This window comes from Sceloporus undulatus, chromosome 2 (assembly GCF_019175285.1).
Source record: "Sceloporus undulatus isolate JIND9_A2432 ecotype Alabama chromosome 2, SceUnd_v1.1, whole genome shotgun sequence".
Lineage (NCBI taxonomy): Eukaryota > Metazoa > Chordata > Lepidosauria > Squamata > Phrynosomatidae > Sceloporus > Sceloporus undulatus.
Window position 1 is genome coordinate 268,785,837 of NC_056523.1, and position 24,572 is coordinate 268,810,408.

The following is a 24,572-nucleotide window of genomic DNA, read 5'->3' on the forward strand; positions in this document are numbered from 1 at the left end:
TCTGTGCAGTGTTCTCGTTGATGGCCTCCTCAGGGTAGAAGGATATGCAAAGGAGGATTAGTGTCTGCTAATTGGTGATCATTGCTTGCTGGGAAAGCCTCTGACCCTGAGCATTCTCATTTGCATTTGCTGAGTCCTGGTTTTGGTGTCCTTCAGGACTGTTAGCCAAACTTTATTTATTTGAGGGTTTCTTCTTTCCTGTTGGACTTGGACAACTTCAACAGGAAAGAAGAAACACTCAAAATAAATAAATAAATATGCTGGAAGTGAGGGAGGCACGCGCCGGAAGGAAACAATGGTGCTGAACATGCCACCACTGAGCTGCCGCGGGCATGAGCCCCATTCATTTGAATGGGGCTTGAGCATCCGCATTTTTTCCTTTATGCGGGGGGAACCAGAACGGATCCCCTGCGTAAGGGAAGGGCAGACTACTCCACCCAAAGAACTGGAAAAAGCTGGTTCCATGTCTTCTGGATTTTATATTGTTGTATCAAAGGCCTGGTATTAAAGAAAGTTTTTGCATGCTTTGTGATTTTATGTAATTGTACAGACGTTTGAGGTCCACATCCACCGATACAATGAAGATAATACACGACATAATTTATTTACTTGAGTACTTATACCCCGCCCTTCAGCCCTAAAGGCTGAGTGGCTTATAATTATTTTTAATTAGACGGTTCCCTGCCCTCAGGCATAATATTAGTTTCCTCTGCCTTTTGACTCCCATTTCTGATGACACTCACTTTTTTGACACTTGCAAACTACAGACAAGTTCCATTATTTCAATGAGGGATCCGCTCTTGTCAGTTTTTCCTGCTTAAAAAGCTTGCTTGGGACCACTCACGGTCCCAAGACTTGCCTACAGCATGCAGCCCTCCTTGAATGAATGGAACTTATCTGTGTAATTTGTGTGCAACCAGTAGAACACTGTCAGTTCTTCCAACGAAGCTCACCTTGGACTGCTTGCATGTATATGTGCTATTTGCAAATCAAGCTCAGAGGGGGAAAAGGCGCCAAACCAACTACAGGAGCTCACAACTGAGCAAGTATCACTTTGTGTCCTCCCCCCATCCATCTTTGGACCTTCACGCTACGTTCAGTTTGTGGTGCTTCTAAGATAGTAGGCAGCACTGTTTCAATCTGTGCTCAGTCTGTGATGCTTCTGAAACCATGGCTAGTGCGTCTCCTACAGTATTACTGTGCAGGGCTTACAATACATGTACAGTACTGTATATGTTAATCTACTGAAAGTAGGACATTAAAGGTAAACTTTTGTTCATTTTACTTTACTTTGTGTATGTGTGTGTAGTGTTATTTCGCACACATTCAATAGTAATATATACAGTCCAATTTCTGTATGCATGGGATTGGCAACCACTGACTCACTTACCTCTGTTCATAAAAAAAAAACACTCTCGCAGCATCTGTAAGTCCTCCAGTGCGACTCTATAGCTACCGACAGGCAGAAATATAGTGTTCGCCATCCCCTGTGGTTTTCATGATCCTCAGTATGTCTGGGAAAGTGTACTCACAGATATGGCGGTTAAATTATAGTGTTATTTTTAGTGGCCAAAATGCATTTAGAAGCTTAAACAAAAATCCTTGTTTCAATTTTTGAACCAATTCCTCTTTCTGACACTCCTCCAGTCCTCCTAATACATTAGATAAGTGGGGGCTTCCTCTACATAAAAACACAACACTTGGCAAGAAAGATATAAACTGCATATTTTTACATCAAGATTTCCCCCACCAGCTGTCAAGATAAAGGAAAGCAATGAATACTTAACAGATGGCTTTGAATAATTCCCCCCCCCCACACACACTCATGGCAACAACCAGAACTGCAGATAGCTATGGAAAATACTTTGAATAGCCTAAGGCATTGATCTGGCAGGAGAAGGTAGAGATTAAAAGCAGCATTTGAATTGCACATTGACAATCACTTTGTTGTTATGGGCCTGCAAGTCATTTTTTGACTTATGGAGAGTCTATCACAGGGTTTTCTTGGCAAGATTTGTTCAGAGGGGATTTGCACCTTTACCTTGTACATATCTACAAAAAGATATCTACCTACAGATTACATTTTAAGGTGGGAGATGAAAACAGTGAAAGAGCAACATACCCAGCGGTGCCTGACATGAAAACAAACTGCAAAATCTTAATGTCCAGGAACAGCATAGGTGAGTGGTAGAATAATGGTAGCTCATTCATCTTTTCTATAGATTATCAATGATTATAAATGTACACCATTTTAGTTTGAAAATTGGAAGTCGTATGTGGCAGGAATGGAGAAATGTGTCATCTTCCAAATGGCGATGGGGTGCAATCCCCCACCATTATTCTGGTAGCATAGGTCCAAAACACATTGCAGGAATAATCCAGTTTGATACTGCATTAACTGCCTTGGCTCAATGCTAGGAAATTCTGGAAACTGTAGTTTTGTAAGGTATTTAGTAGTTTTCTCTATCAGAGAGCTCTAGTGCCACAATAAACTACCATTCCCAGGATTCCTTAGCACTGAGCCAGGGTAGTTAAAGCGGCCTGAAACTGGATTATTTCTGCAGTGTGTTTTGGACCATAGTCCATAGTGAAGGATGATGGGAATTACAGTACAACATCTCAAGTTTCCCTGATTCCAATTGGTTATATAAAAAGATCACTAAACCATCTGTGTAACTGACCTGGGAGTTCTCAAGTTACATAATATTATCTTGGGGGGGGGGGGGAAGAGGAGCTAGTCATCTTACTGTGGGTCAGTAAGAAGTGGTGAATGTGTGAAATGGAAGGATCCTTCTTTGTTTTCTATTATCTTGGAAAAGAGGAAGGATATAAAACTTTATTCACTGGGCATATTAAGGAAACAGAAACGTTTAAATGGAGTTAGACCCAATATAATATGAATATGGGAATTATCTAGAAATTTTACAATGAAAAGAAGGATATAATTTTTATTTAAAAATAAATGGATGACAAGTTATAAGTTTAAGATGTACACTGCTAGGTATAGACCACTCATTCAGATGACTGGAAACAGCTACACCTGTCAGAAAAGAATAACAGCTATGTTGGAGTGCATTACAAACCTATAGACAGCCTATTAGAGAGACACAGAGTGGTGTTTTTTTGCAGTTTAAAATGTGTATATGCGGTTTAAATGTGCATATAGCTATAGTATGAACGCATACACAAAGGTTTTTGGACTGAATGTGTTCATTTTGGATTATTTCATTTTACAAGACATATGGGCAACACTGAGATGTTGAGAAAACATCCAACTATACTGTTATGAATTAAATTCTGTTAAACACAACATTTCAAATTTTAATTTTTTTGTTTGCTTTTACACATTAAAAATATACAAAGAATATGTTAAGTTTTTGGAAAATGTTAATAGTCAGTGATACTAGTTTCAAAGTGACTACCTCATATCCCAAATTATGATCCATCAGAGAGATTTAAAAAATGCACAATACTCGATTTTTACACTGTCAGTACATAAAGAGCTGTAATGGGCAGTTTACAGGTTATGAAAAAGCATATTATAAAAGATAAAGTACATGACTTTGAACAATAAATTATTTAATCAACACAAACTGAAGATCACAATTCAATTAATACTCTTAAAAAAGAAGAGTATGGGCAATGATAGGCTTAAAATACAGATATGGTAACACCCTCAAAATAAATATGTCTATATGTCACATACACTGTAACTAAAGAGTATGCTTCTTGTAAAAAAAAAAAAAAAAAGATGAAAGGGAAACATTACAATTAATACATTTCTTGTTTTTCCTGGGCTATTTTCTTTGTTTACATGAACACAGAGTTGTCAAAGCATTAGTTTATTTCAATATGACATAGTTAAGTTACAAAAGAAAAGCTCTCAGTTTGTACACTGATTCACAAATAATAAAAGAGAAAATTAATACAATGAACACAATTCTTATTACCAGACCAGTGGAAGGAAGCAGAAAAGCTTTTAAAGTCAGTGGATTAAAAAAACCCAAACCTACGCTGTTTAATTTCTTGACTTGGTCTTGCCCATACTGTGCGGTGCTTAACTAGTGATTAAGTTCAGTAGAAGTAAAAATAGCAGTAATCAGCAAGTACAAATTTTACAGCATTGGTGACATCAAGCTGCTGTTAAAGCAGTGGCTGAGGACACATGCAACTCTGCTGGGTGACCCTTTCCTTCAGCTGTACTCCTGATGATCTTTTTAACAGCTGAGGCAACGAAATGGAAGTGAATCATACTGATGAACAAGTACTGATGCTGTTTACTTATCTATATATGATAGTGTACATGAAGTACATTTAAACTTATGAACAGATGTATCACAAGGACTGTATATCAGATAGGCAGGGTTCATGTCCATAAGATATTCTACCAATATGGCATGCCAGTAAATATGCCTGGTTAAAAGGTAAAAAATCCCAAGGAAAAAATAAGTATAATCATTTTGATGGAGAATCAAGAACAGGAACATTGATATCTTACCACATACTTTTGGTGAGACACCTTGCAGTTAAGCTAACTTGTTTTCATGCCTTAAAGGTGTTAGTTAAATAGGGATTTTAAAGACTATTACATATGGAACTTTGTTCTAGCAAACTGGTATTTCAAAGCATTATTGGCTTTATCATCCTATCTATGTGATGTGTATTATTTCAGTGAGTAAAATTGGAAAGGGGCTATTAAGAAGTCAATGACAGAACTGCTGTGTTTACACATAATGTCATGATTTAGCACTAGAAGGTGTCTGTTACTACCACCAGTTGCTCTTCCAGTGTGACTACAAGACCTTCAAAATCTTTTGCTTCCAGTTTAGACTAAACACAGAGATCAGAATCCAAGCTGCTGGTACTCTTAATTATGTTCAGTGAAAACTAGCCAATTTCAAATAATTGTTTACAAAGTTGGCTACCTGTTACTAATGATAATTAATAATAAACCTTTTTAGGGTTTAGGCACAAACTGTGGTTAATCTAAAAACAGAAGCAGAAGCTTCTGGTCTTCCCCTTGTAGTTTCACCAGAATGGAGAGGGGAAGTACATGAACCAAAGGCTCATTCTGTCTTGCACTCATAACACTAAATCAAGGTGCGATGAAAAAACCAGGGCACTTGAATTGTTTGAATAAGGTATCACCACCTAATGTCAAGTTTAACAACTGTTTAGCACTGCTTATTATTCGTTAAACTGGCATATTTGAGGACATGTATGAGTAGATTCTGAACCCTACTATCTAATGATTACATGTATAATGGTAATAATGAAAACCAGCCCGAGAGTACACGCTTGACTTGCTTATTACTGTTTTGATTAACCATGTGCACACGCATGTAACTATCTTTGTATAGAGGCACTTAAGTTTAGCAGAGTACTTCTGTTGTAAACAGTCTCATGAAGGACTCTAAAGTCAAAGCATATGCAAATACAAAGGCGGGATACAAACCGCCGCTTTGCGGCGTTCCCCCGCCGGCGCCATTTGCTCCGCGAGGGAGTCGCAGCATCCAAACCGCGCGGAGCAAAAAAGAAGCTCCATTTCGGAGCTTTTTTCTGCGGCGCACAGATGGCGTAGCGAAGCGCCAAGGGCGCATTCGCTACGTCATTAGCGCCGCGACACGTCTAGACGCTATGTGTCCAGTACGTAAAGATGGCGCCGGCCATGTAGAAGGGCCGGCGCCATCTTGTACGTATTGTATATGTACTAGGGTTAGGGGTGTGTGGAAGCACCGCCCCTTCCTAACCCTAGTACGTATACAATACGTACTATATGGCGGTGTGTATCCCGCCAAAGTTGGTTTATCCAGAGCAGCTTAAGGTACAAATCTTATATTTCTACTAAAACACTTGAATTTAGTATATTAATGTCAAGTATATTATCCAATTTATTAAATGAAAACAAATGAAAAAATACTCAAACTTCCAATCTGAACTTCCCCTCAGATTTTTTTTCCAGTACAGTAAATGTATTATTTGTACAGCAAATAGCACTCCAGGCTGTGCAGTATGAAAACTATGCTTTTTGTCATAGATATATACATATGGAAGTACTTCTTTTAGCCTCTCTCTCTTAGAACCAATTAGAATCTTAACTGAAAACCCCAATGCTCTATCCTAACGCTGCAGCTGTTATGCAGAATATTAACAGCTAATATAAACTGGAACAGAACCAGTGTGTGTGTGACTGCAATGGGCAGTGGGTGCAATCCAGAGCCATTAAAATCATATGTAAATATTTCTATTGACTTCAATGGAATACAGATTATCCCCGAAAGCTTTTGAGTAAGTGCATTAGTTATACCTACGAGGAGGATTTCTCAAAAATATCAAAATTAAACATTGATTTTATGTACTGCAAAAGTAACACACAACAAATTGTACATACAGCAATAATTTATTCTGAAATGTTCATTTAGTTCTGCTGAGACTTTGCCCATGTCTCATTAATAAAAGAGCAGCCATCTTCAAATACCAGAATATACAACAAGTTACAGCATAGCAAAAAACCTACCTACTGTCCGTTAAAATCTAGTTCTGGTAAAATAATTTTGTTCAAGGTTTGCACATACACAGATTTCCTTTTTTCTTATTCCAGAGCACAAAACCAAAAGGTAATCATTACACCATAACTATCTATACACATTATGTGACCACAGAAATGTTAATCATCATTTCAGAAAATGAACCATCAGTTCTATCCATGCAGAAAAAACAGGCTTGTTCAGCAGAAACCATATTACTGTGAATTTCACAGCCACATGATTAATTATAAGGTTTGGTGGCTTCACAAATACTAAAATGGAATCTTTTATTTATTTTGCATAAATACCAATTTCTCCCTGATGCACTTTAGTCGTTTTGCAAATCTAGGAATGAGTGATAGAATTATTTCTTTAACCTCTGTTGTTCATCTCTGAATTTCCCCACCCCACCAAAACAATTAAAAGTATGGGATGTTAATTAAATATATGTAAAACATACTGTACAAATATCACGTTAGCAATTTTATTGCTAAATTATCAGTTGGGAATCCCTCCAATATAATAAAGTGAAAATAAAGAATATCAAATATGGCTTCCAGAACAAGGACCCTCTAGAAGAATCAAACCTATTTACAAAAAGAGGAAAAAAGTATATTTTCATTAAAAAGTTTCACATATAGAATAACATATCAGAATCTTTTGTTAAACAGATGTCACCAGATAGGATCCAGAATGGCGCTTGGGACTCTGAGCACCATTTGAATCTGTATTTTCAGTCTTTGAATCTCTTTTTTTTGTACTGTTATTTACTGGTGTTGGTATCTGCGATGGCCGAACGGAACTATTATCCACACTGCTTTTTCTGGGGCTTGGATTATAGTTGAAAGGGGTCACTCTTGCTGCAACAGCACCACTAGGTGAACTGTGTTTGCTTGAGCTGCTGGAACTGAATGGTGTACGTTCATTAACAGTGCTTTCACTAGTCTCTGGGGGAGGGATAGGATTGCTTAGCACAGGTTTTGTTTCAGTTCCTTTCTTGTCTGGACTATCTGCTTGAACAAATGAATTCAGACAGTTTTCTAAACTCATGGTGCGAACAGGGACATTTCCATTCCCTCCATTTTGTTTACCATGAAGATCTTTAGAATCTTTACTATTTACATTCCCTTTCTCTGAAACACTGTCAATAATGGGGGGAGTGTTTCCTGTGGGAGATTTTCCAGATCTGGGATTATTAATAGGGCAGTCCTCAATCCTCACCCACACATCCTCTGTTTTAGAGACAGCAGGTGCCATCTGATAAATTAAAGTTTTTGAATCAGCACCATTAGCAGCACCTGGTGAGCTATTCTCAGGAGGACTTGTCATAATCTGAGGAATTTCATTTTCTTTTATCTTTCTCCAAGTACCTTTTGTTGGTGCTTGCATCTCTTTCGCTTGTTTGAGTCCTGAAAAAGGACTTATATACTGCTTTTCATCCTCACTTTTTGCCTTTTCACTGGATTCTGAAGAAGCTGAAAGAATTGAGGAGGAGCTTCCAGTCCGTCGCCAGGTGCTGACACGAGGAAGTGATGAGGAATGTTTACTGTGCTCCCGCTTCCATGTCCCCGATCTATTAATTGGCAGTCTGGAAGGACTCTCTGAGTGAGATCGAGTTATGTCATGACGTTTTGTTGGTCTCCCATCACTGTATTCTAAAGAAGGGCTCAGATTAGGAGGTAATTTTCGCCAGCCACTAGTTTGAATGGCTGAATGAGTAGGTAAGGACATGTCAGGAAGTGATGGACTTAAAATTGGGGTCTGTGATTGGGATTGGGTAGGAGAGTCAGGTCTAGAAGGAGACAAAGATTCAAATGAAGCAGACTCTTCTAATTTCCTTCTTAGAGTGGGGCTTGGAGTTTCTTTAATAAAAGTTGACTGGCGTACTAAAACAGGTCTCTCTGATCTGTCAGATTCACTTCCACTTGACTTTGCTGATGACATTCTAGATAAGTCAGCCTTTTTGCTTGTTCCGCTGATACCAGAAATTTGGTTTAATCCTTTTGAGGCAGATTCACTTCTAGGAATACCACTGGTACTTTTAGGCAGCCCTGTTTGTTTTGCTACAGTTTGCTGGCTCATTTGTCTGCCAGGTGACGTGTATGCCATTCTTCCTGAACCTGAGGATTTGGTGGAAGCTGTACTTGGAGATGATGTTCTTGGCAGCTGGGAAAGTTTATTAGGAGGACTTATACCATTTCTGCCTGGTGAAATTGAATTTCGACCAGGTGACTGCAGAGGTCTGGATAAGGGTTGCTGTTGTGGTCTAGAAGGTGTAGAATCTCTAGATCCAGACCTTGAAGGTCCTTTACTTGATCCACCCTGTTGAGATGGCTGTCTAGATATAGGGCTTGGCTCTGATTTCACAGATGGTTTGGTTACTCTGGGAGAATTAGTAGAACCTGGGGTGTCATTAGGACTTTTGGAAGCTGTACTCTTTAGCTGTGGCCCCTTTTTAGAAACTGGACTTGTACTTGAAGAACTATTTCGAACTCCAGGAATATGAATCATTGTCCTGCCCCGGGAAATTGAAGGCATATTTGTTTGCAATGGCTGTTTCAGGTGACTTGTCAGTTCTGAATTAGAACGAGCTTTACCTGTAATCAAACTTTTATAAACTTTCTTGCCCCCTTTGATGCCTTTATTTTCAGATTCCACTTTCTTAGTTTCTAATGTAGTTTTCTCTCCAGGCTTAATGATTCTTGGGCCCTTATTACTAGTAAATGGTTTTTCTTCTTGGTCTGGTGTAAGATGGAAAGGTGAACCTAAGGAAATTCCAGATTTTAATGAAAGGATTGAATCTGAGTCTGAAGAAGCTTGCCTAGATAGTGATGCTGCTGCAGCAGCTTGATGTAAACTGCTAACTATTGAATTGGCACCTTCCTGAATAGCTTTCCAGTCAAAGTTCTCTGAATCTGGTGAGAAACCATGCTCTGAATCAGGCCTTTGTACATCTTTCAAATCTAGTGTCAAGTCTTCTGCCAAAATGCCTCCCATGTTTCTGCAACTATTTTTTTCACTGTCCCCTTTTGCTCTTGAAGGCTTTTTCTTTTTAGGCATGGCAGAACTAATACATTCCTGCAAAAGATCATCTTCTGAGTCGATACTAAGAGAACTAAGGGAACTGTTTCTTGAAAAACATACAGGAGTATCTTCAACATGAAAGGACTTAGGAGCATAACCAGAAACTTGTGGTCTATTTGATCCTATCTGTGTATCAGGTGGTTCCATTTGTTGTACAGGTTCACTTTCTTTGTTGTTGTTGTTTTCTTGATCAATGTCACTCAGAGAACTCAGAGAAGAATTACGAGAGAAACAAACTGGAGTATTTTCTATTGCAAAATTTTGCATTTTCTCATCAGTAGCTGCAATTCTATCTGCTATATCTTTGGATGATTGAGTGAAAGGCGTTTGTTTCTGCACCAGAGTCTTGGGTTGATTTCTCGCTGCTGGTGTATGTTTTTGGCAAGCTTGTGTTCTACTGGCTGACTGCTGATTTGAAATTTGTTCTGTATTGGCACTTGATTTAATTTCACTTTCTTTTCCCTTCCTCAGTTCTGCCTTTTCCCTTGAAAGATCAACATCATCATCAAAATCTAGAGAACTCAGGGAGTCATTTCGTGAAAAGCAATATGGAGTCCCCTCAATTGGAGTGTAATGGTGGGGAGAATCAAATGCAAAACTTCCTCTTGTACGCTCTTCATTATTTGGAGGTTTATCATTAAAGTCTCTCGAGTGGTTCTTAAGGCTTTGTTTCTTTGTGTCTTTGTTGTCTGTATAGGTCCTTTCACTATTAAAATTACTTTTTGGCTCTGTGTTTTTTCGTAAACGGGCTCTGTATTCATTACTTTGGGGCATGGGTTTTACTGGTGATGTTGGTTTCTTTTTCTCAACTTCCAGCTGATTCTTATTACTTACTGGCGATGGTGTAGATGCTTGCTGGATCTGATCCATTATCTTTTTCACTCTGAATGGCTTGTGGCTTTTTCCTTTTGGCATAGCAGAATTAATACATTCAGCAAGAATATCATCACCTTCTTCTGTTTTGTCATCATTCAACCCAACAGTAGTCCCTGTTGAATTTTTCCCTCTATGAGCATCATCAGTATTTCGGCCTTCTGTTGGAATGGTATCCCTTTTTTCAAATTCAGCTGATTCCAGCCCTGTGCCAGAAGGCTCTGCATTGGCCAATTCATTTGGTGGTGATTCTATTGTGAGATCGCTCAGAGAAGTTGCTGTTGAAAAATTTATTGGGGTGCCCTCAACACAATACACACGTGGCATATCATCTCCAGGTGTAAAACTGACATGCTTCTGAGGATGTAACCGGTTTTGAGAAGGGATAAGTTTATATACAGGAAGCTGACTTGGCTTCCTAGCTACAGGTGGAGGTATTTTTGAAGCAGTTGTCTGTGAGGGCTTTTTGGCTTTACGTGAAGATTTTGTTGGCATAGCAGAAATAATACATTCCTCTAATATTTCAATATCATCTTCATCAGAATCATCCAGTATATCTTTTTCAGTTTCAGTGGGATTTTCTGTATTCTTTTCTTGTTTCTCCTTTGTATCATTTGGCTGTTCAAGTTCTGCTTCATTCCCATGGTCATTTTCATGAACAGGGGGCATTATTTTCAACTCTACGTCTTTCTGTATAAATGGTTCATCAAGACTCAAAGCACTTAGGCTTGATGAACAAGAAAACCCATCTGGTGTGCTTTCTGTAGCAAAATGTAACAAAGTATCTGGATCTTGAAATACCTGCACTCTTTGAACAGCTGTATTTACAGCTGCTTGCCTTGGTCCAGATTCTCTTTTTTCACTAGTGGGTACTTTAGCTTTAGCTGCTTCTCGCTTTACTTGTGTCACTGGTGCGGGTGGTGGGGTTTTATTTCTGCTTGGTGGCATTGTTTGCCCAGGACTATCTGGAAGGTCACTTGGACTTATAATACCACTTACCATCCCACTGCAAGGCTCACTTTGAACTGAACTAGCAATTGAACGGCTCTCAAAACTGTCCAAGGAACTCACAGAGGTACACCTGCTAAACATGAGTGGTGTCTCCTGCACATAATGCTCTGGTGGGCTCTTGGGGGTCTGAGCACCACTTTTTGAAGGAGATTTGGCACCTGAAGAAAACTCAACACTTTTATGTCTTGCTGAATCAGAAGGAGATAAACTAGAAGCCTGGAGTCTATTTGATTTTGTTCTAATGTGCTGAGTGGCAGATGCAGTTTCATTTACTGTACCTGCTGTAGACAGATTTCCACTATTTTCTTTCATTCCCCCTATCTTTAAAGAATTATCAGTATCTGCTGCACGTGTGGCTTGATCACGTCCTGTTTCATCTTCAGCTGATGACAAAGAAGACAGAGAACTACATCTTGAAAAACATATTGGTGTATCTTCCACACAATAGGTTTGCATTGTTTCCTGGTTGATGGAGGGTGCTTTGCAGGATGCTGTCTTCTGAGTGTGACCTGTTCTTCCCTGAGCAGAATTTGGATGGAGCTGGTTATGTCTCTTTGAGCCAGCAGAAGTTGATGTATTTCCACTGCCTGATGAAATATGGTCTGTTTTGGAACTCTGCACAGATGGACTTTTTGAAAAAGAAAAAGATGGCTTTTGTGCAGAGGAAGGAACATCAGTAGAGTATTTGAGACTGTAATCAATAGGTTGATCTACATGGTCCTCCTCTTCATTGTACTTTATGCTATAATTGGTTGGATGATCTTCTTCATGTTGCTCCTCCTCAGAGTAACGCTCACTATAATTAGTTGGCTTATCATCCTCATAATCATCAACTTGACGTAAAGACTGGTTCACTTTTTGATTTATTCCATGGCTGCAGCCTGTTCTGTTTTGTTCTGAAGTGCTGGAATCTCTGGATCTGAAAGGAGACACACACTCAGGTTGCCCATAAGCTGACTGGTAGCTCATATGTTTATTGTCACCACTCTCAGTATACACAGGATACGTTCCACTTTGACTTCTGGACTGTCGTTGCTCATTCTGCTTTATTTCTTCCTCTATTATGTCTTTGGGTCTTGCCCATCTTTCATTCTGTGATGGGCTCTGCCTTCCAGAATTTAACTGTTCATCAGAGTACTTTAGGCTATAATTTATTGGAGTGTCCAGTTCTCCATCATTGTCATCCATATGATTAGCACTATGTATTTTATGGGCTAAGTCAGCAGGATATTGTCCATAACTGCAAAATTTACTTTCTTCATCTTCTGAGTATGATTCAATAGGCTTCATTTGTCCTCTTTTACCATACCCATCACTGCTACTGACACTGTTCAAGCTATCGTTAGAAGCTCTCTTATACTCCATTTTTGCATAAGGTACAGAGCATGTTCTATTTTCAGATTTTGGGAAGTTGTAAGCATTTATGTGAGGATGGGCAGCAGATGTTCTTCTTAAAGCGCTCCTGTCTTCTGACAAACAGTGCATTTCAGTTACGGAGCCATTGCTTCTGTCTTCTGGTGGAATATGCATACTTGTCACTTCTTCCATGACTTTGGAAATCTGGGCTGCAGCAGTAGAGATCTGCATTCCTATTCGTTTAGAAGAGCTCCCAGAATTTTCTGTTGCTGAATGGTAATTGCTTAATCCAACAGCACGCTCTCGATCCAAATTCCTGTCCTTTTCTGACCGAGAACTCTCTGCATTTCCTCTATTTGAGGAAGAGCCAGGCAACACTGGTGTGTTTAAATATGGTGAAAGCACATTACCACTGTTAAAATTTTCTGACCTGCAAACTCCCTCTTCATGTCTACTACCATCCAAGACATACTCACTGTACAGATTCTGTTTGTGTCTTTGCTTATTGCGGTGAGATGTTTTGGGACTTAAGTTATCAATATTGTCAAAAGTCTCAGATAAATGTTGAGCATCTAACTCTGCTTCCAGTGCTTTTTGCTTTCTGACATGAAGAGATGGTAAGCTTGAGCCTGGGGACATGATGTTAGCATCTTTATATTTTGCAGGTCTGTTTGCCATTAGGTTTCTTAGAGCTGCAGCACTGCCCATAGCTATCATCTTGTGCTTTGAATGTATAAGATTTTTGAGCATGCTAACTGCGCCCATATCCCATAAAGCTTCCTGGTCCTTTGCATTCCGTGCAGAGAGGTTCCACAGAGTTCCACATGCATTACTGACTATTGTCAAACTGTGAGACTTCAAGTGATGTAACAGTGTTTGCAAACAACTGTTCTCTCTTAGAATTTGCCTAGAGTTAAGAGAACAAAAACAAAAATATGCATCATTAGCATTTATTTTTAGATTCAGTGGGGAAAAAACAAATGTGAATTTTCTCTAGTAATTGTCTGTCCTACCCAGAATTGTCAATCCACTTTAAGAGAGTATCCAAACAAATCTAATTGTGTCCATACATTTCATTGAGGAAATGGGGTAGACACTTTGATTCTAATTTGGGTGATTTAGGAAACTAAAGTTTTTCAAAGTGACAGTTCAGAAGAGAAGGAAGCACTTACTATAGTGGTTGATGTAGCTTTGTATCCACCTTCTTTCCGCCACTTTTAAAAAAGTAATAAAAGTCACCAATAATGGCAACAGAAACTCCTTTCCTGTCTCTGTATATGAGTTTCAGGCAGTGACTTTTAAATGTTATTTTAAACAAAACCAAGTGGGCAGGTGGAGACTGGAAGCCCCCTTCACCATGATATGGTCCCCCCTCTAAATCTCCCCTCTTTCAAATACCTTGGTTCAAGAGAGACTCACTATGCAGTGCTACTTTGTTTACACACAGGAGAAGCTTTCATTTGACAGCAACCCTTGTACTTATACAATCCTAGGCTAAATGGTCTCCATTATCTTCAGAAAGAGATTTGCAGAGGTCATTGGGAAATATGAACAGGTTGCTTACCTGTAACTGTGGTTCTCTGAGTGGTCATGTGTGCCCTCACACAATAGGGTTTGCACCTGCGCAGAGACTCCATTCGGAAGGTCTAAAGCTGAGCAGATTGGCAGGAATCCTGCCCACTTCCATGTACTGAGCATGCCCAACTCCACCAATCTAGCTCCACCTTCAGTTCAAGTCTGCTAGAAAATACAGGAACCTGACAGAAGGGAGGTTGGTTGGGTTTGTGTGAGGCCATAGATGACCACTTAGAGAACCACAGTTACAGGTAAGCAACCTGTTTTTCTTCAGTGTGATCTCTGTGCCTCATGCAATAGGGTGACTAAAAAGCTTACCTGATGAAGGTGTGGAAGTCACTATAGAATAGAAGAGAGAACAGCACAACCAAAACTGGCATCACAGCAAGATCTGGAATCAAGCTGGTAGTGCCAAATAAATGTGGAAGGTTGAGACTATGTGGCAGCCGTGCAGAGGTTGGGTAAAGAAACACCCCTAAGAAAGGCAACTGATGAGGAGACAGCCCTGGTTGAGTGTGGGCACACACCAACAGGAGGAGGGCGTTCCGATGACCTCCTGGTGTAAGTGATGGCAATGAGGAATGCCGTTTTGAAAGTCAGCAGTGAAGTTGATCCTAAAGGTTCAAACAGAGGCCGTGTGAGTTGAGTGAGCACCAGTGAAAGTGACTAGGGAGGTGCTAACAGAGCAACTGTAGGGTACAGGTGGTGTAACCCCTTGAAGAAGCTCTTTACTGTGAGGGAAGTGAAGAGTTTAGAAGAAGGTGATCCAAGAGGTGAGTTAGCCACTATGGCAGACAAGTAGACTTTCAAAGACAAGAAAGCCAGTCCTTGGCATAGATGAAGGAGGTAGTGAAGGGCCGTAAAAAGTTGTATAGGTGAAGAAGGCTCTGAGCGTGCATCAGTGAACACACAGAAGTGTCTCCGTTTCTGGAATAGGACTGCTTAGTAGAGTCTACTACAGACCCCCTTGTCAGATGGAGGAATTGGATGATGCCTTTCTAGAACAGATGACCACACACTCAGAAAGGAGATGTAGTAGTAATGGGTGACTTCAACTATCCTTATATATTCTGGAAGTCAAACTCAGCCAAATCCTCAAGGTCTAGTAAATTCCTCACTTGCCTCGAAGACAATTTCTTTGTCCAAAAGGTGGAAGAGGCAACAAGGGGATCAGCTATTTTGGATCTTATCCTAACCAACAGGGATGACCTGGTTAATGGGGTGCAAGTGGCGGGATGCTTAGGTGGGAGTGATTATGTTCTCCTAGATTTTGTTATACAGTGGAAAGGAGAAGCCAGGTATAATCAGATCAACATTCTAGATTTTAGGAGAGCTAATTTTAGTAAACTTAGAGAAATACTGGAGGTGATCCCATGGTCAGGAATACTAAAAGAGAAGGGAGTTCAAGACGAATCTCAAAAGGGAGATACTGAAGGCACAATTTCAAACAGTTCCAATGAGGAAGAAAAATGGGAGCTGTCTCAAGAAACCAGGATGGATGACTAAGGAACTTTCAACTGAGCTAACTTTTAAACAGAACCTGTATAAGATATGGGTAATGGGGAAATCACCAAAGAGGAATTTAAACAAATAGCAAGCACATGGAGGGGTAAAGTCAGAAGAGCTAAAGTGCAGAATGAACTCAGGCTTGCTAGAGAGGTTAAGAACAATAAAAAGGTTTTTGGGGGGTATGTCCGCAGCAAAAGGAAGAAGAAGGAAGCGGTAGGGCCACTGTGTGGAGTAGATGGCAAAATGCTAACAGGGGACAGAGAAAAGACAGAATTACTCAACACCTTCTTTGCTTCAGTCTTCTCAGAAAAGACAAAGGGTGCTCAACCTGAGGATAAAGGAGCAGAGGACAGAATAGGGAAAATTCAGCACAGAATAAGTAAAGATATAGTATAGGAATACCTAGTTAATCTAAATGAATACAAGTCTCCAGGACCAGTTGAACTATATCCAAGGGTATTTAAAGATCTGGCAAATGTAATATCGGAGCCATTCGCAAAAATCTGTGAGAATTCCTGGAGAACAAGAGAAGTCCCACCAGACAGGAAGAGGGCAAATGTTGTCTCCAAAGCGGATCCCAACAATTATCATCCAGTTAGTCTGACATCTATACCAGGAAAGATTCTAGAGCAGATCATTAAACAGAGAGTCTGTGAACATCTAGAAGGCAATGCCATAATCACAAAAAGTCAACATGGGTTTCAGAGAAACATGTCATGCCAGACAAATCTAATCTCTTTCTTCAATAAAATTACCAGCTTGGTAGATGAAGGAAATGCTGTGCATATAGTACATCTTGATTTCAGTAAGTTTTTTGACAAGGTTCCCTATGACATTCTTGCAAACAAGCTTGTAAAATATGGGCTAGACAAGGAAACTGTTACATGGATTTGTAACTGGTTGACTGGCAGAACCCAAAGGGTGCTCAACAATGGCTCCTTTTCATCCTGGAGAGAAGTGACCAGTGGGGTCGGCCCAGTGCTATTCAACATCTTTATCAATCATTTGGAGGACAGAATTGGGGGCATACTTATCAAATTTGCAGATGACACCAAATTAGGAGGAGTAGCTAACACCCCAGAGGACAGGATCAAAATTCAAAATGACCTGAATAGACTAGAAAGCTGGGCCAAAGCTAACAAAATGACAGGGCAAAAAATGAAATGCAGATATAGGATGGGGGACAACTGGCTGAAAGAAACTACGTGTGAAAGGGATCTAGGAGTCCAAGTTGACCACAAATTGAACATGAGTCAACAGTGCAAAGCGGCAGCTAACAAGGCGAATATGACTTTAGGGTGCATCAATAGAAGTATAGTGTCATAGAATCATAGGCCCGTTACAGACGGGCCTCTAAGTACTTGCTGAGCACTTACTAGGGTTAGGAAGCGGCGGCGCTTCCACACCCCCCCAACCCTAGTATGTGCTCAGCATGTACAAAATGGCGGTGGCCGTTCCACACGGCCACTGCCATGACCGCGCCACCTCCAAACGAAGCGGCACGGTTGTGACGTAGTGGGGCCGCATGAGGGCGCCTAGTGCGCCCTTTCCGCGGCCCTGGAAAGAGCTCCGTTTCGGAGCTCCTTCCAGGTTTGCGTTGCTGGGCGCAGCCTTTACATGGCTGCGCCCAGCGATGCAGAGGAGAAAGGGGCCAAGTGGCTCCTTTCTCTTCCTCCCCGCCACCGCCGGTTATCCTTGGGGCTTGAAGCCCCAAGGACACCCCTTTCCAGGCTGTGGGGAAGCAGCCTTTTGCTGCTTCCCCGTGGCCTGAAAAGCAGTGGATCGGGGCCTCGGAGGCTGCCATTCTGGCAGCTGAGGCCCCGATACACCGGGGAAAGGGGCGGGTGCAGGCCGCCCCAAATGGGCGGTCTGTAACCTGCCATAGAATTTTAGAGTTGGAAGAGACCACAAGGGCCATCCAGTCCAACCCCCTGCCAGGCAGGAAATCACAACCAAAGCATCCCCAACAGATGGCCATCCAGCCTCTGCCTGAAGACCTCCAAGGAAGGAGACTCCACTACACTCCGGGGGAGTTTGTTCCACTGTCGAACAACCCTTACTGTCAGGAAGTTCCTCCTAATGTTGAGGTGGAATCTCTTTTCCTGCAGTTTGTATCCATTGCTCCAGGTCCTAGTCTCTGGAGCAGCAGAAAACGTGTCTAGATCAAGGGAAGTAATAGTACCACTATATTCTGCTTTGGTCAGACCCCACCTGGAGTAATGTGTCCAGTTCTGGGCACCACAATTCAAAAAGGATGTTGAGAAACTGGAGCATGTCCAAAGGAGGGCGACTAAAATGGTGAAGGGTCTGGAAACCATATCCTATGAGGATCTGGGGATGTCTAGCCTGGAGATGAGAAGGTTAAGAGTTGATATGATAGCCCTGTTTAAATATTTGAAGGAATGTCATATTGAGGAGGGAGCAAGCTTGTTTTCTGCTGCTCCAGAGAACAGGACCAGGAACAATGGATGCAAGCTACAGGAAAAGAGATTCCACCTCAGCATTAGGAGGAACATCCTGACAGTAAGGGCTGTTCGACAGTGGAACATACGCCCTCGGAGTGTAGTGGGGTCTCTTTCATTGGAGGTCTTAAGCAGACGCTGGATGGCCATCTTTCAGGGATGCTTTGATTGTGATTTCCTGCATGGCAGGAGGTTGGACTGGATGGCCCTTATGGTCTCTTCCAACTCTATGATTCTATGATTTGGTTGATACCACAGTCGTCAGTACCAAAGCCTCAATCACCAGTCCCAGCACGGAGGGTTTAGATTTATGTTTCTTCTTAGGCTTGTCAGCCTCAGCGTCGCCCCCAGCAGCCACAGATCTCTTTTCCCTTTTATAGGAATGTGACTTGTCTTGAGTGATCGAAGGAACCTCTTGCAATGACATGGCCAAAGCAGCAGGGGTCACTGCAGAGATTGAAGTGGCTGTAGATGGTATCGAAGCAGCCAGAAATGAGGTGGGTTGATGTCGAGGCCATCGATATTGAAGAAGTTGGTACAAAGGAAATTGGTATCGAGATGGAAACAGTAGAAGAAACCGTCTTCTTCAAAATCTTCAGGATCCTAGGCAATTTAGCAATTGGAATCAGAGCCAAAGGATCCTGAGATGACGTGGAGTGCTCCACTACCAACAGAGAACACTCCCAACAAAAAAGTTTCAAGCACTGGGATCTATTGAGAAGAGTTTAAGAAGTAAAAGATCGGCAAATGCAACAGCGCTTGGCAATGTGGCTTTTGTCAAGACAGAAAAGACACTTAAGAGTGTCCGTCAGTTCATGCAACATTCCTGTTGCAGGAAACACATAACTTGAAGAGAGAAGTGGAGGCCATACGAGGCCCCAAAATAGGTGCCCAGCCGGGCAGAAAAGGAAAAAGAAACAACGACCTCTCCCTTCTCTTCATTGGACAAATAAAGAAAATGAAAAATAAAACAATAAATGAACAAGACTCTAACTGTACAGAGATTGCTCAGCCAGAGAACTAGTCGAATGAAGCTTCTCTTGTGATGGGTGAAAGAGAACTGAATGTGGAGTTAGACTGGCAGGGTTGGGCATGCTCAGTACATGGGAGTGGGAGGGCTCCTGCCAATCTGTTCAACTTTAGACCTTCTGCATGGAGTCTCTGTGCAGATGCAAACCCTATTGTGTGGTGTACAGAGACCACAATGGAGAAACTGTGTATATACATCAGGATATATGTGTCTGCAGCATGCTGCCCTTTTGATTCTACTCAAAATTCTGATTTTAGTCAAAATTTTAAACAAGAAGAGTAAAAAACTGTTTGATCAAACAAGTAATCAGTTAAAATAAAGATGCAAGTATTTCAATTCAACTAGCACCACTGACAATAATATTGTGATATTTGTTCCACATAATCTTTTCAGACTTCAGGTATCTGAACACTGGTCTTTTAAAAATAAAATGTAAACAACTGAGCATACTGTAATATTAAGTATAACCTCAAATCATAATATCTTCCTACTTCAATATAATCTTTTGTGAACTGTCAAGTAAACATAAGCCTACAGCATCAATTGGATGGCCATCCTATCAGCTTTTGCTGATAAACTGGCTACCTTTGCCTCCTCCTCAGTAGTCACCAGGGAACATCAATTTCACCAGGCTGCAGCAAAAGGAAAAACAAAACAAAACAATCCATCGGCAATTCTATGTACTGCTGATGGATTGGTTCTTCTTCTTCGCTTTCCCTTTGCTTTCTCCTCTCTGTGAACAGCTTCCATTCCATACAAATTTCATTTATGTTAGATCAGATGTTGGTGTTTGCCTTTTAACTCAGTCTTCTCCACCTCTTTTCCCTTTCGTATCGCACATTTTAGAATCTCAGTCTTAGGCATACACCATTTTGTTTGCTTGTTTTGATTACCCTATAAGCTGTTCTGAAAATAATTTCACCTAATAAAAGGCATGAAGATGGTTTACATACATTAATAATAAAATAAGAGTTACTGGACAGTACACTTACCTGTGGTCCTCATTTGTAGCAATCAAGCTAGAGACATTACGTAGTATTCCTCCTCCACTTTCAATGATGGCTAAAGTATTTGTTTGGCTCCGGTAAATGAGTGTGCCAACTAAAAAGGCAAGAGCGCCATCCACAGCACAGATATCAGCTTTATTTTCAGTGCAATGAGCTGACAAATTCCATAAGGCACTCAGTACACTTTTTAGGGTAGATTCCTACAGAGACAACAAACATTGGATTTGAGTTCTGTAGTGCAATCTTTAAATAAATTCACGACAACTATAGTCTTAAAAGAGTAAGACTGGATAAGGTCATATATATATATATAAAACAGCTTCACTGCTATAAAAATCACGTAACAGATTGATTGTACAATCCTAAACATGTGTACCACTGACTCAATGTGACTATTTTCTAACTTACAGATGCAAGGATTGCACTGTAAACTGGTCAGGCAGATTTCACTGAAATTGATCATGATTAAGTTGTTTAGATGATTCTGTTAGGACCGAAGTGCAATTAACAAAGGCCTGAAACAGATGGACCCAAAATTGTGGCTTCTGGCTGCTTTGGGGTGTGGCGTGCAGATGATGCATGCCCCCAGATCAGCTGGAAGCTGCTTTGCAGCTGCCTAAGATAGCCCGAAAAGGAGCAGTGAAAAGCCACTCCTTGTCAGTGGCCCATTGAGTACTGCGGCAGTGGTCAGCTTTGGAACCATGGTGTCCAGTAGACGTGGTCCTCGGCTGATTGCGGGCCGCTCCAACCTGCTGGTGTGCTTCGCCTCTTAGTTTATGATTGCTTTGCTTGCACAAGGCTTTTGTCACCAAAACTTATGTGAGCAGAAGTATCCCAGTCCTTCTGCTGTAATCCTGCCATGTTGTCTCTGCACTTTGCCCAAGACTGGCAAGGAAGAAGGGAAGAAAAGGTGGACAGATGAAAAGTAGGAAGGAGGAACAAAGGAGCTTGGCAGAGGGCTTCCCTTTCCTTCCAAGGGGGCTTCCTTATTGCTTCTTATCCTTCAAGGTCTCTTCGGCGGCTTCACTTCTCTCCTGGATGAACAGGTAGAAAAACAGCCCAGCAAAGCCAAATTTGGTCAGGCATAGGTCTCCTGGACTTTCTGCTGTAACTCCAAGCAGGATTCCCACTTGGAATAAGATAAAATGTAATAAGCATGGATACCTACATAAAATAATGGGAGCTGACACATGAGCCTGAAAGGGGTGGGGGAAGTAAAAACAGAATCATAGAATCATCGAGTTGGAAGAGATCACAAGAGCTATCCAGTCCAAACTGCTGCCATGCAGGAAGACACAATCAAAGTATCCCAAACAGATGCCCGTCCAGCCTCTGTTTAAAAATTTCCAAAAAGGAAGCTCCGCCACATTTCAAGACAGTGTATTCCACGGTCAAATAGCTCCTATCATCAAGAAGTTTTTCCTAATATTTAGTGGAATCTCTTTTTCTGTAGTTTAATGGCTCCTAGCCATTTTGATGGCTTAAATTACCTGCTCCCAGGTGAGAGATTGCTCTGGCAAGAGGCAGTATAGTAAAGTAGCTGGAGTGCTGAATTGAGCAAGTCTAATGTCTATATCCCAATGAGAAACACAACCCACTCAGTATGCTTTCATACACGCCAAGTGTCCTGATTTAGCAGGGATACTCCTAAATAATAATATCCCATCCCATCTTCTGGACAGGTGGAAATGTGTATTGCAATCGGAGAACTTGGGGGATCCATGCCCACCCAATTGGAGCTTTGCTGGGTTGTTTCTCCATTCCCCCTCAATCAACAAAATAGGATGACAGACAATTAATCAGAACTGTCCCTGCCAAATCAGCAATACAAGCTCACTAAGTGGGTTGTATTTCTGAGTGGTTTGCAGAATCTGGATTTGCTTAATCCAGGATTCCAGCCACTATATCACATATCTCTCGGCAAAGAAGATGAGAGTGGTTGAGATGGGGAAACAGCAAGAGAGTGGGGATGAAGAGTGTGGGCAGTGGAGGAGTAAGGTATGGACCAAGGTATGGCCAGGAAAGAATGACAGCACTGTCATTATCCTAGGAGGTGGAGGAAGTGCAGCAGAGCACTTGGAGCAAGGCAGAGATGTCTGCTGCAGCAGAGTCTGCTGCATGCATGTTGTGGAAGGGGCTTAAAACATTCATTTTTTCCTTACTTTTCCAGGGATTCTCCACCTCAATCCCAGTGAAAGCAATCCCAGTGATAATACTTCAAATATTCTCTTTCAGATTGTACCTTTTTGACTTCCAAAGCACACTCCATCAAGGCTTTTACACTTCCAACTTCACGCAATGTCTTCTTACTGTTGACATCTGCTCTCCAGGATAAGTTTCTCAAAACACTTGCAATGACCTGTAAAACAATAAATGAATGTGGTTTAACTTTTATAATCTTTTCATTTCCTACATTTGGTATTTGATAAAAACTACAAGACAATTCTGTGTAGCAGGAAAGTAACCAATAATTCATCCACATTTCAAAATGAAAGGTTCCCTATTTCAACCTTATTAGATGAAAGCTCAAACAGGACAGGATAAGATGCTTGGTCCTTTTTGTTATCTTAATATGGAAATGCATATAATCCTACTAAGTTGCCTTGATCAGGATTCTCAAATTAAAAGGCAAAGTTTAGCCATTATGCCACCAGCATCAGATGAAGGTAAGATACATTAGTGAATGTATAGCTGACTGGGTTGGATTTTGAAGTATCTGAATGTAGACAGAATAGGCATATGGAATTTAGTGCTCTCAAGATTTCTGGGACCACAATTCCCATAAAACCTAGCCAAATATAAACGGCTATGCATTTTGTAGTACAAAATCCACAGGGTACGAGGTTGCCTAATATGGGTACAGAAAACATTAAAAAAACAAAACAAAAGAGAAAATATGAAAAAAAGCAAGACTATGGATAACAGAGTAAGAAAATCCACCTTAAATAAATACTGCACAACAGAAGTGAAATAAATAGCAGCAGAAATGTTCAAATAGGAAATAAAATATACCTGTTGCAAATCTTCACTTTCAGATTTTAACTGGGCTACAAGAGCCCTCATGCAGCCCTTCATAGAACACAATGTAGCCTGTTTAAAAGAAAAGAAAGAAGATTGTATAAAACAACTGATTAATTAATATAATTATGACAGGTGCTCAAATGTTAATATTTTTAAAGGTAGAATAAAAGGACAAAGAACAATGAGACATTTATTATTTCTGTCCATGCTTTCTTCATTAAGTGCACTTAGGATAGCTAATGAAGGTAAGATAAGTACACAATCAAAAAGTTAAGCCAAATAAGTAGCAATAGTTGGAAACATTCATAAAACAGGCCCCATTAGATAAACACATCCTGAAACAAAACTGTCTTCACTGCACAATTCTTCCATTGTCTGTGCATCACTACTGAGAAGGCCCTGTCCCAGCACACTCACAATGCTTTTGGTCAAGCAGCGAGGTGGCTCTTTGTGGCAGAAAGGTGTTTGTCAATAGGTTCATAAGGGAGGAGACAATTCCAGAGACACTCTTGCCCCAAGTTTTTAGTATGGTAAAACCAGCTTCCTGAACTAAACATGCTAGTACCCCATCTAACGGCTATAGATCAAAATTAGATGTCTCTATCCTTGCCACTGTCAAAACTCTGGTGGCTGTATTCTTGACCTACCGACATTTCCAGATTGTCTTCAAGGACAGCCCCATAAATAACTCATAAAAATAATAGGTGGCATCTTACTAGATGGATAAATAGATCAATGGATGTGGTGGCTCAAGTGGTTAGGACACTGACCCTGTTGATTGCAAGATCAGCAGGTTGGCAGTTCGAGGCTCAGGTGCCACATGATGCTAGGTTGGCAGAAGCTGGGATTAGTGATGGGAGCTCACCCCATCATGTAGCACCCAGGCCTCGAACTGCCAACCTTCCGATCTTGCAATCAACAGAATCAGTGTCTTAGGCACCTTACAAATATAGATATTGATAAATCAACAACGTTCAGTACATAGAGTTCCATCAGGAGCTAGCCTGAAGACGGAGGCTCCTCCCTCCCTAACTGTCATCTTTTGGCCTCTGAGGGAGAGAGAAGGCTGGCCCAGTTCCATCAGGGGCTAGCCTGAAGACGGAGGCTCCTCCCTCCC

The 24,572-nt window shown here is 41.0% G+C and overlaps 1 protein-coding gene across 4 annotated transcripts in view; it reads right to left on the reverse strand.

The window, feature by feature from the left end:
- Positions 1 to 3,300: 3,300 nt before the first annotated feature.
- The window catches only part of APC (APC regulator of WNT signaling pathway), a 126,049-nt gene continuing 104,777 nt past the window's right edge, over positions 3,301 to 24,572 (reverse strand). For all 4 annotated transcript variants that reach the window (XM_042449102.1, XM_042449100.1, XM_042449101.1 and 1 more), the window contains 4 exons: positions 23,447 to 23,524; positions 22,677 to 22,793; positions 20,420 to 20,634; positions 3,301 to 13,758 (listed from right to left, as the gene is read on the reverse strand). In XM_042449102.1, coding sequence (XP_042305036.1) covers positions 7,191 to 13,758; positions 20,420 to 20,634; positions 22,677 to 22,793; positions 23,447 to 23,524 — 6,978 coding nt within the window. In that variant the 3' untranslated portion in view covers positions 3,301 to 7,190. The remainder of the gene's footprint in view (positions 13,759 to 20,419; positions 20,635 to 22,676; positions 22,794 to 23,446; positions 23,525 to 24,572) is intronic.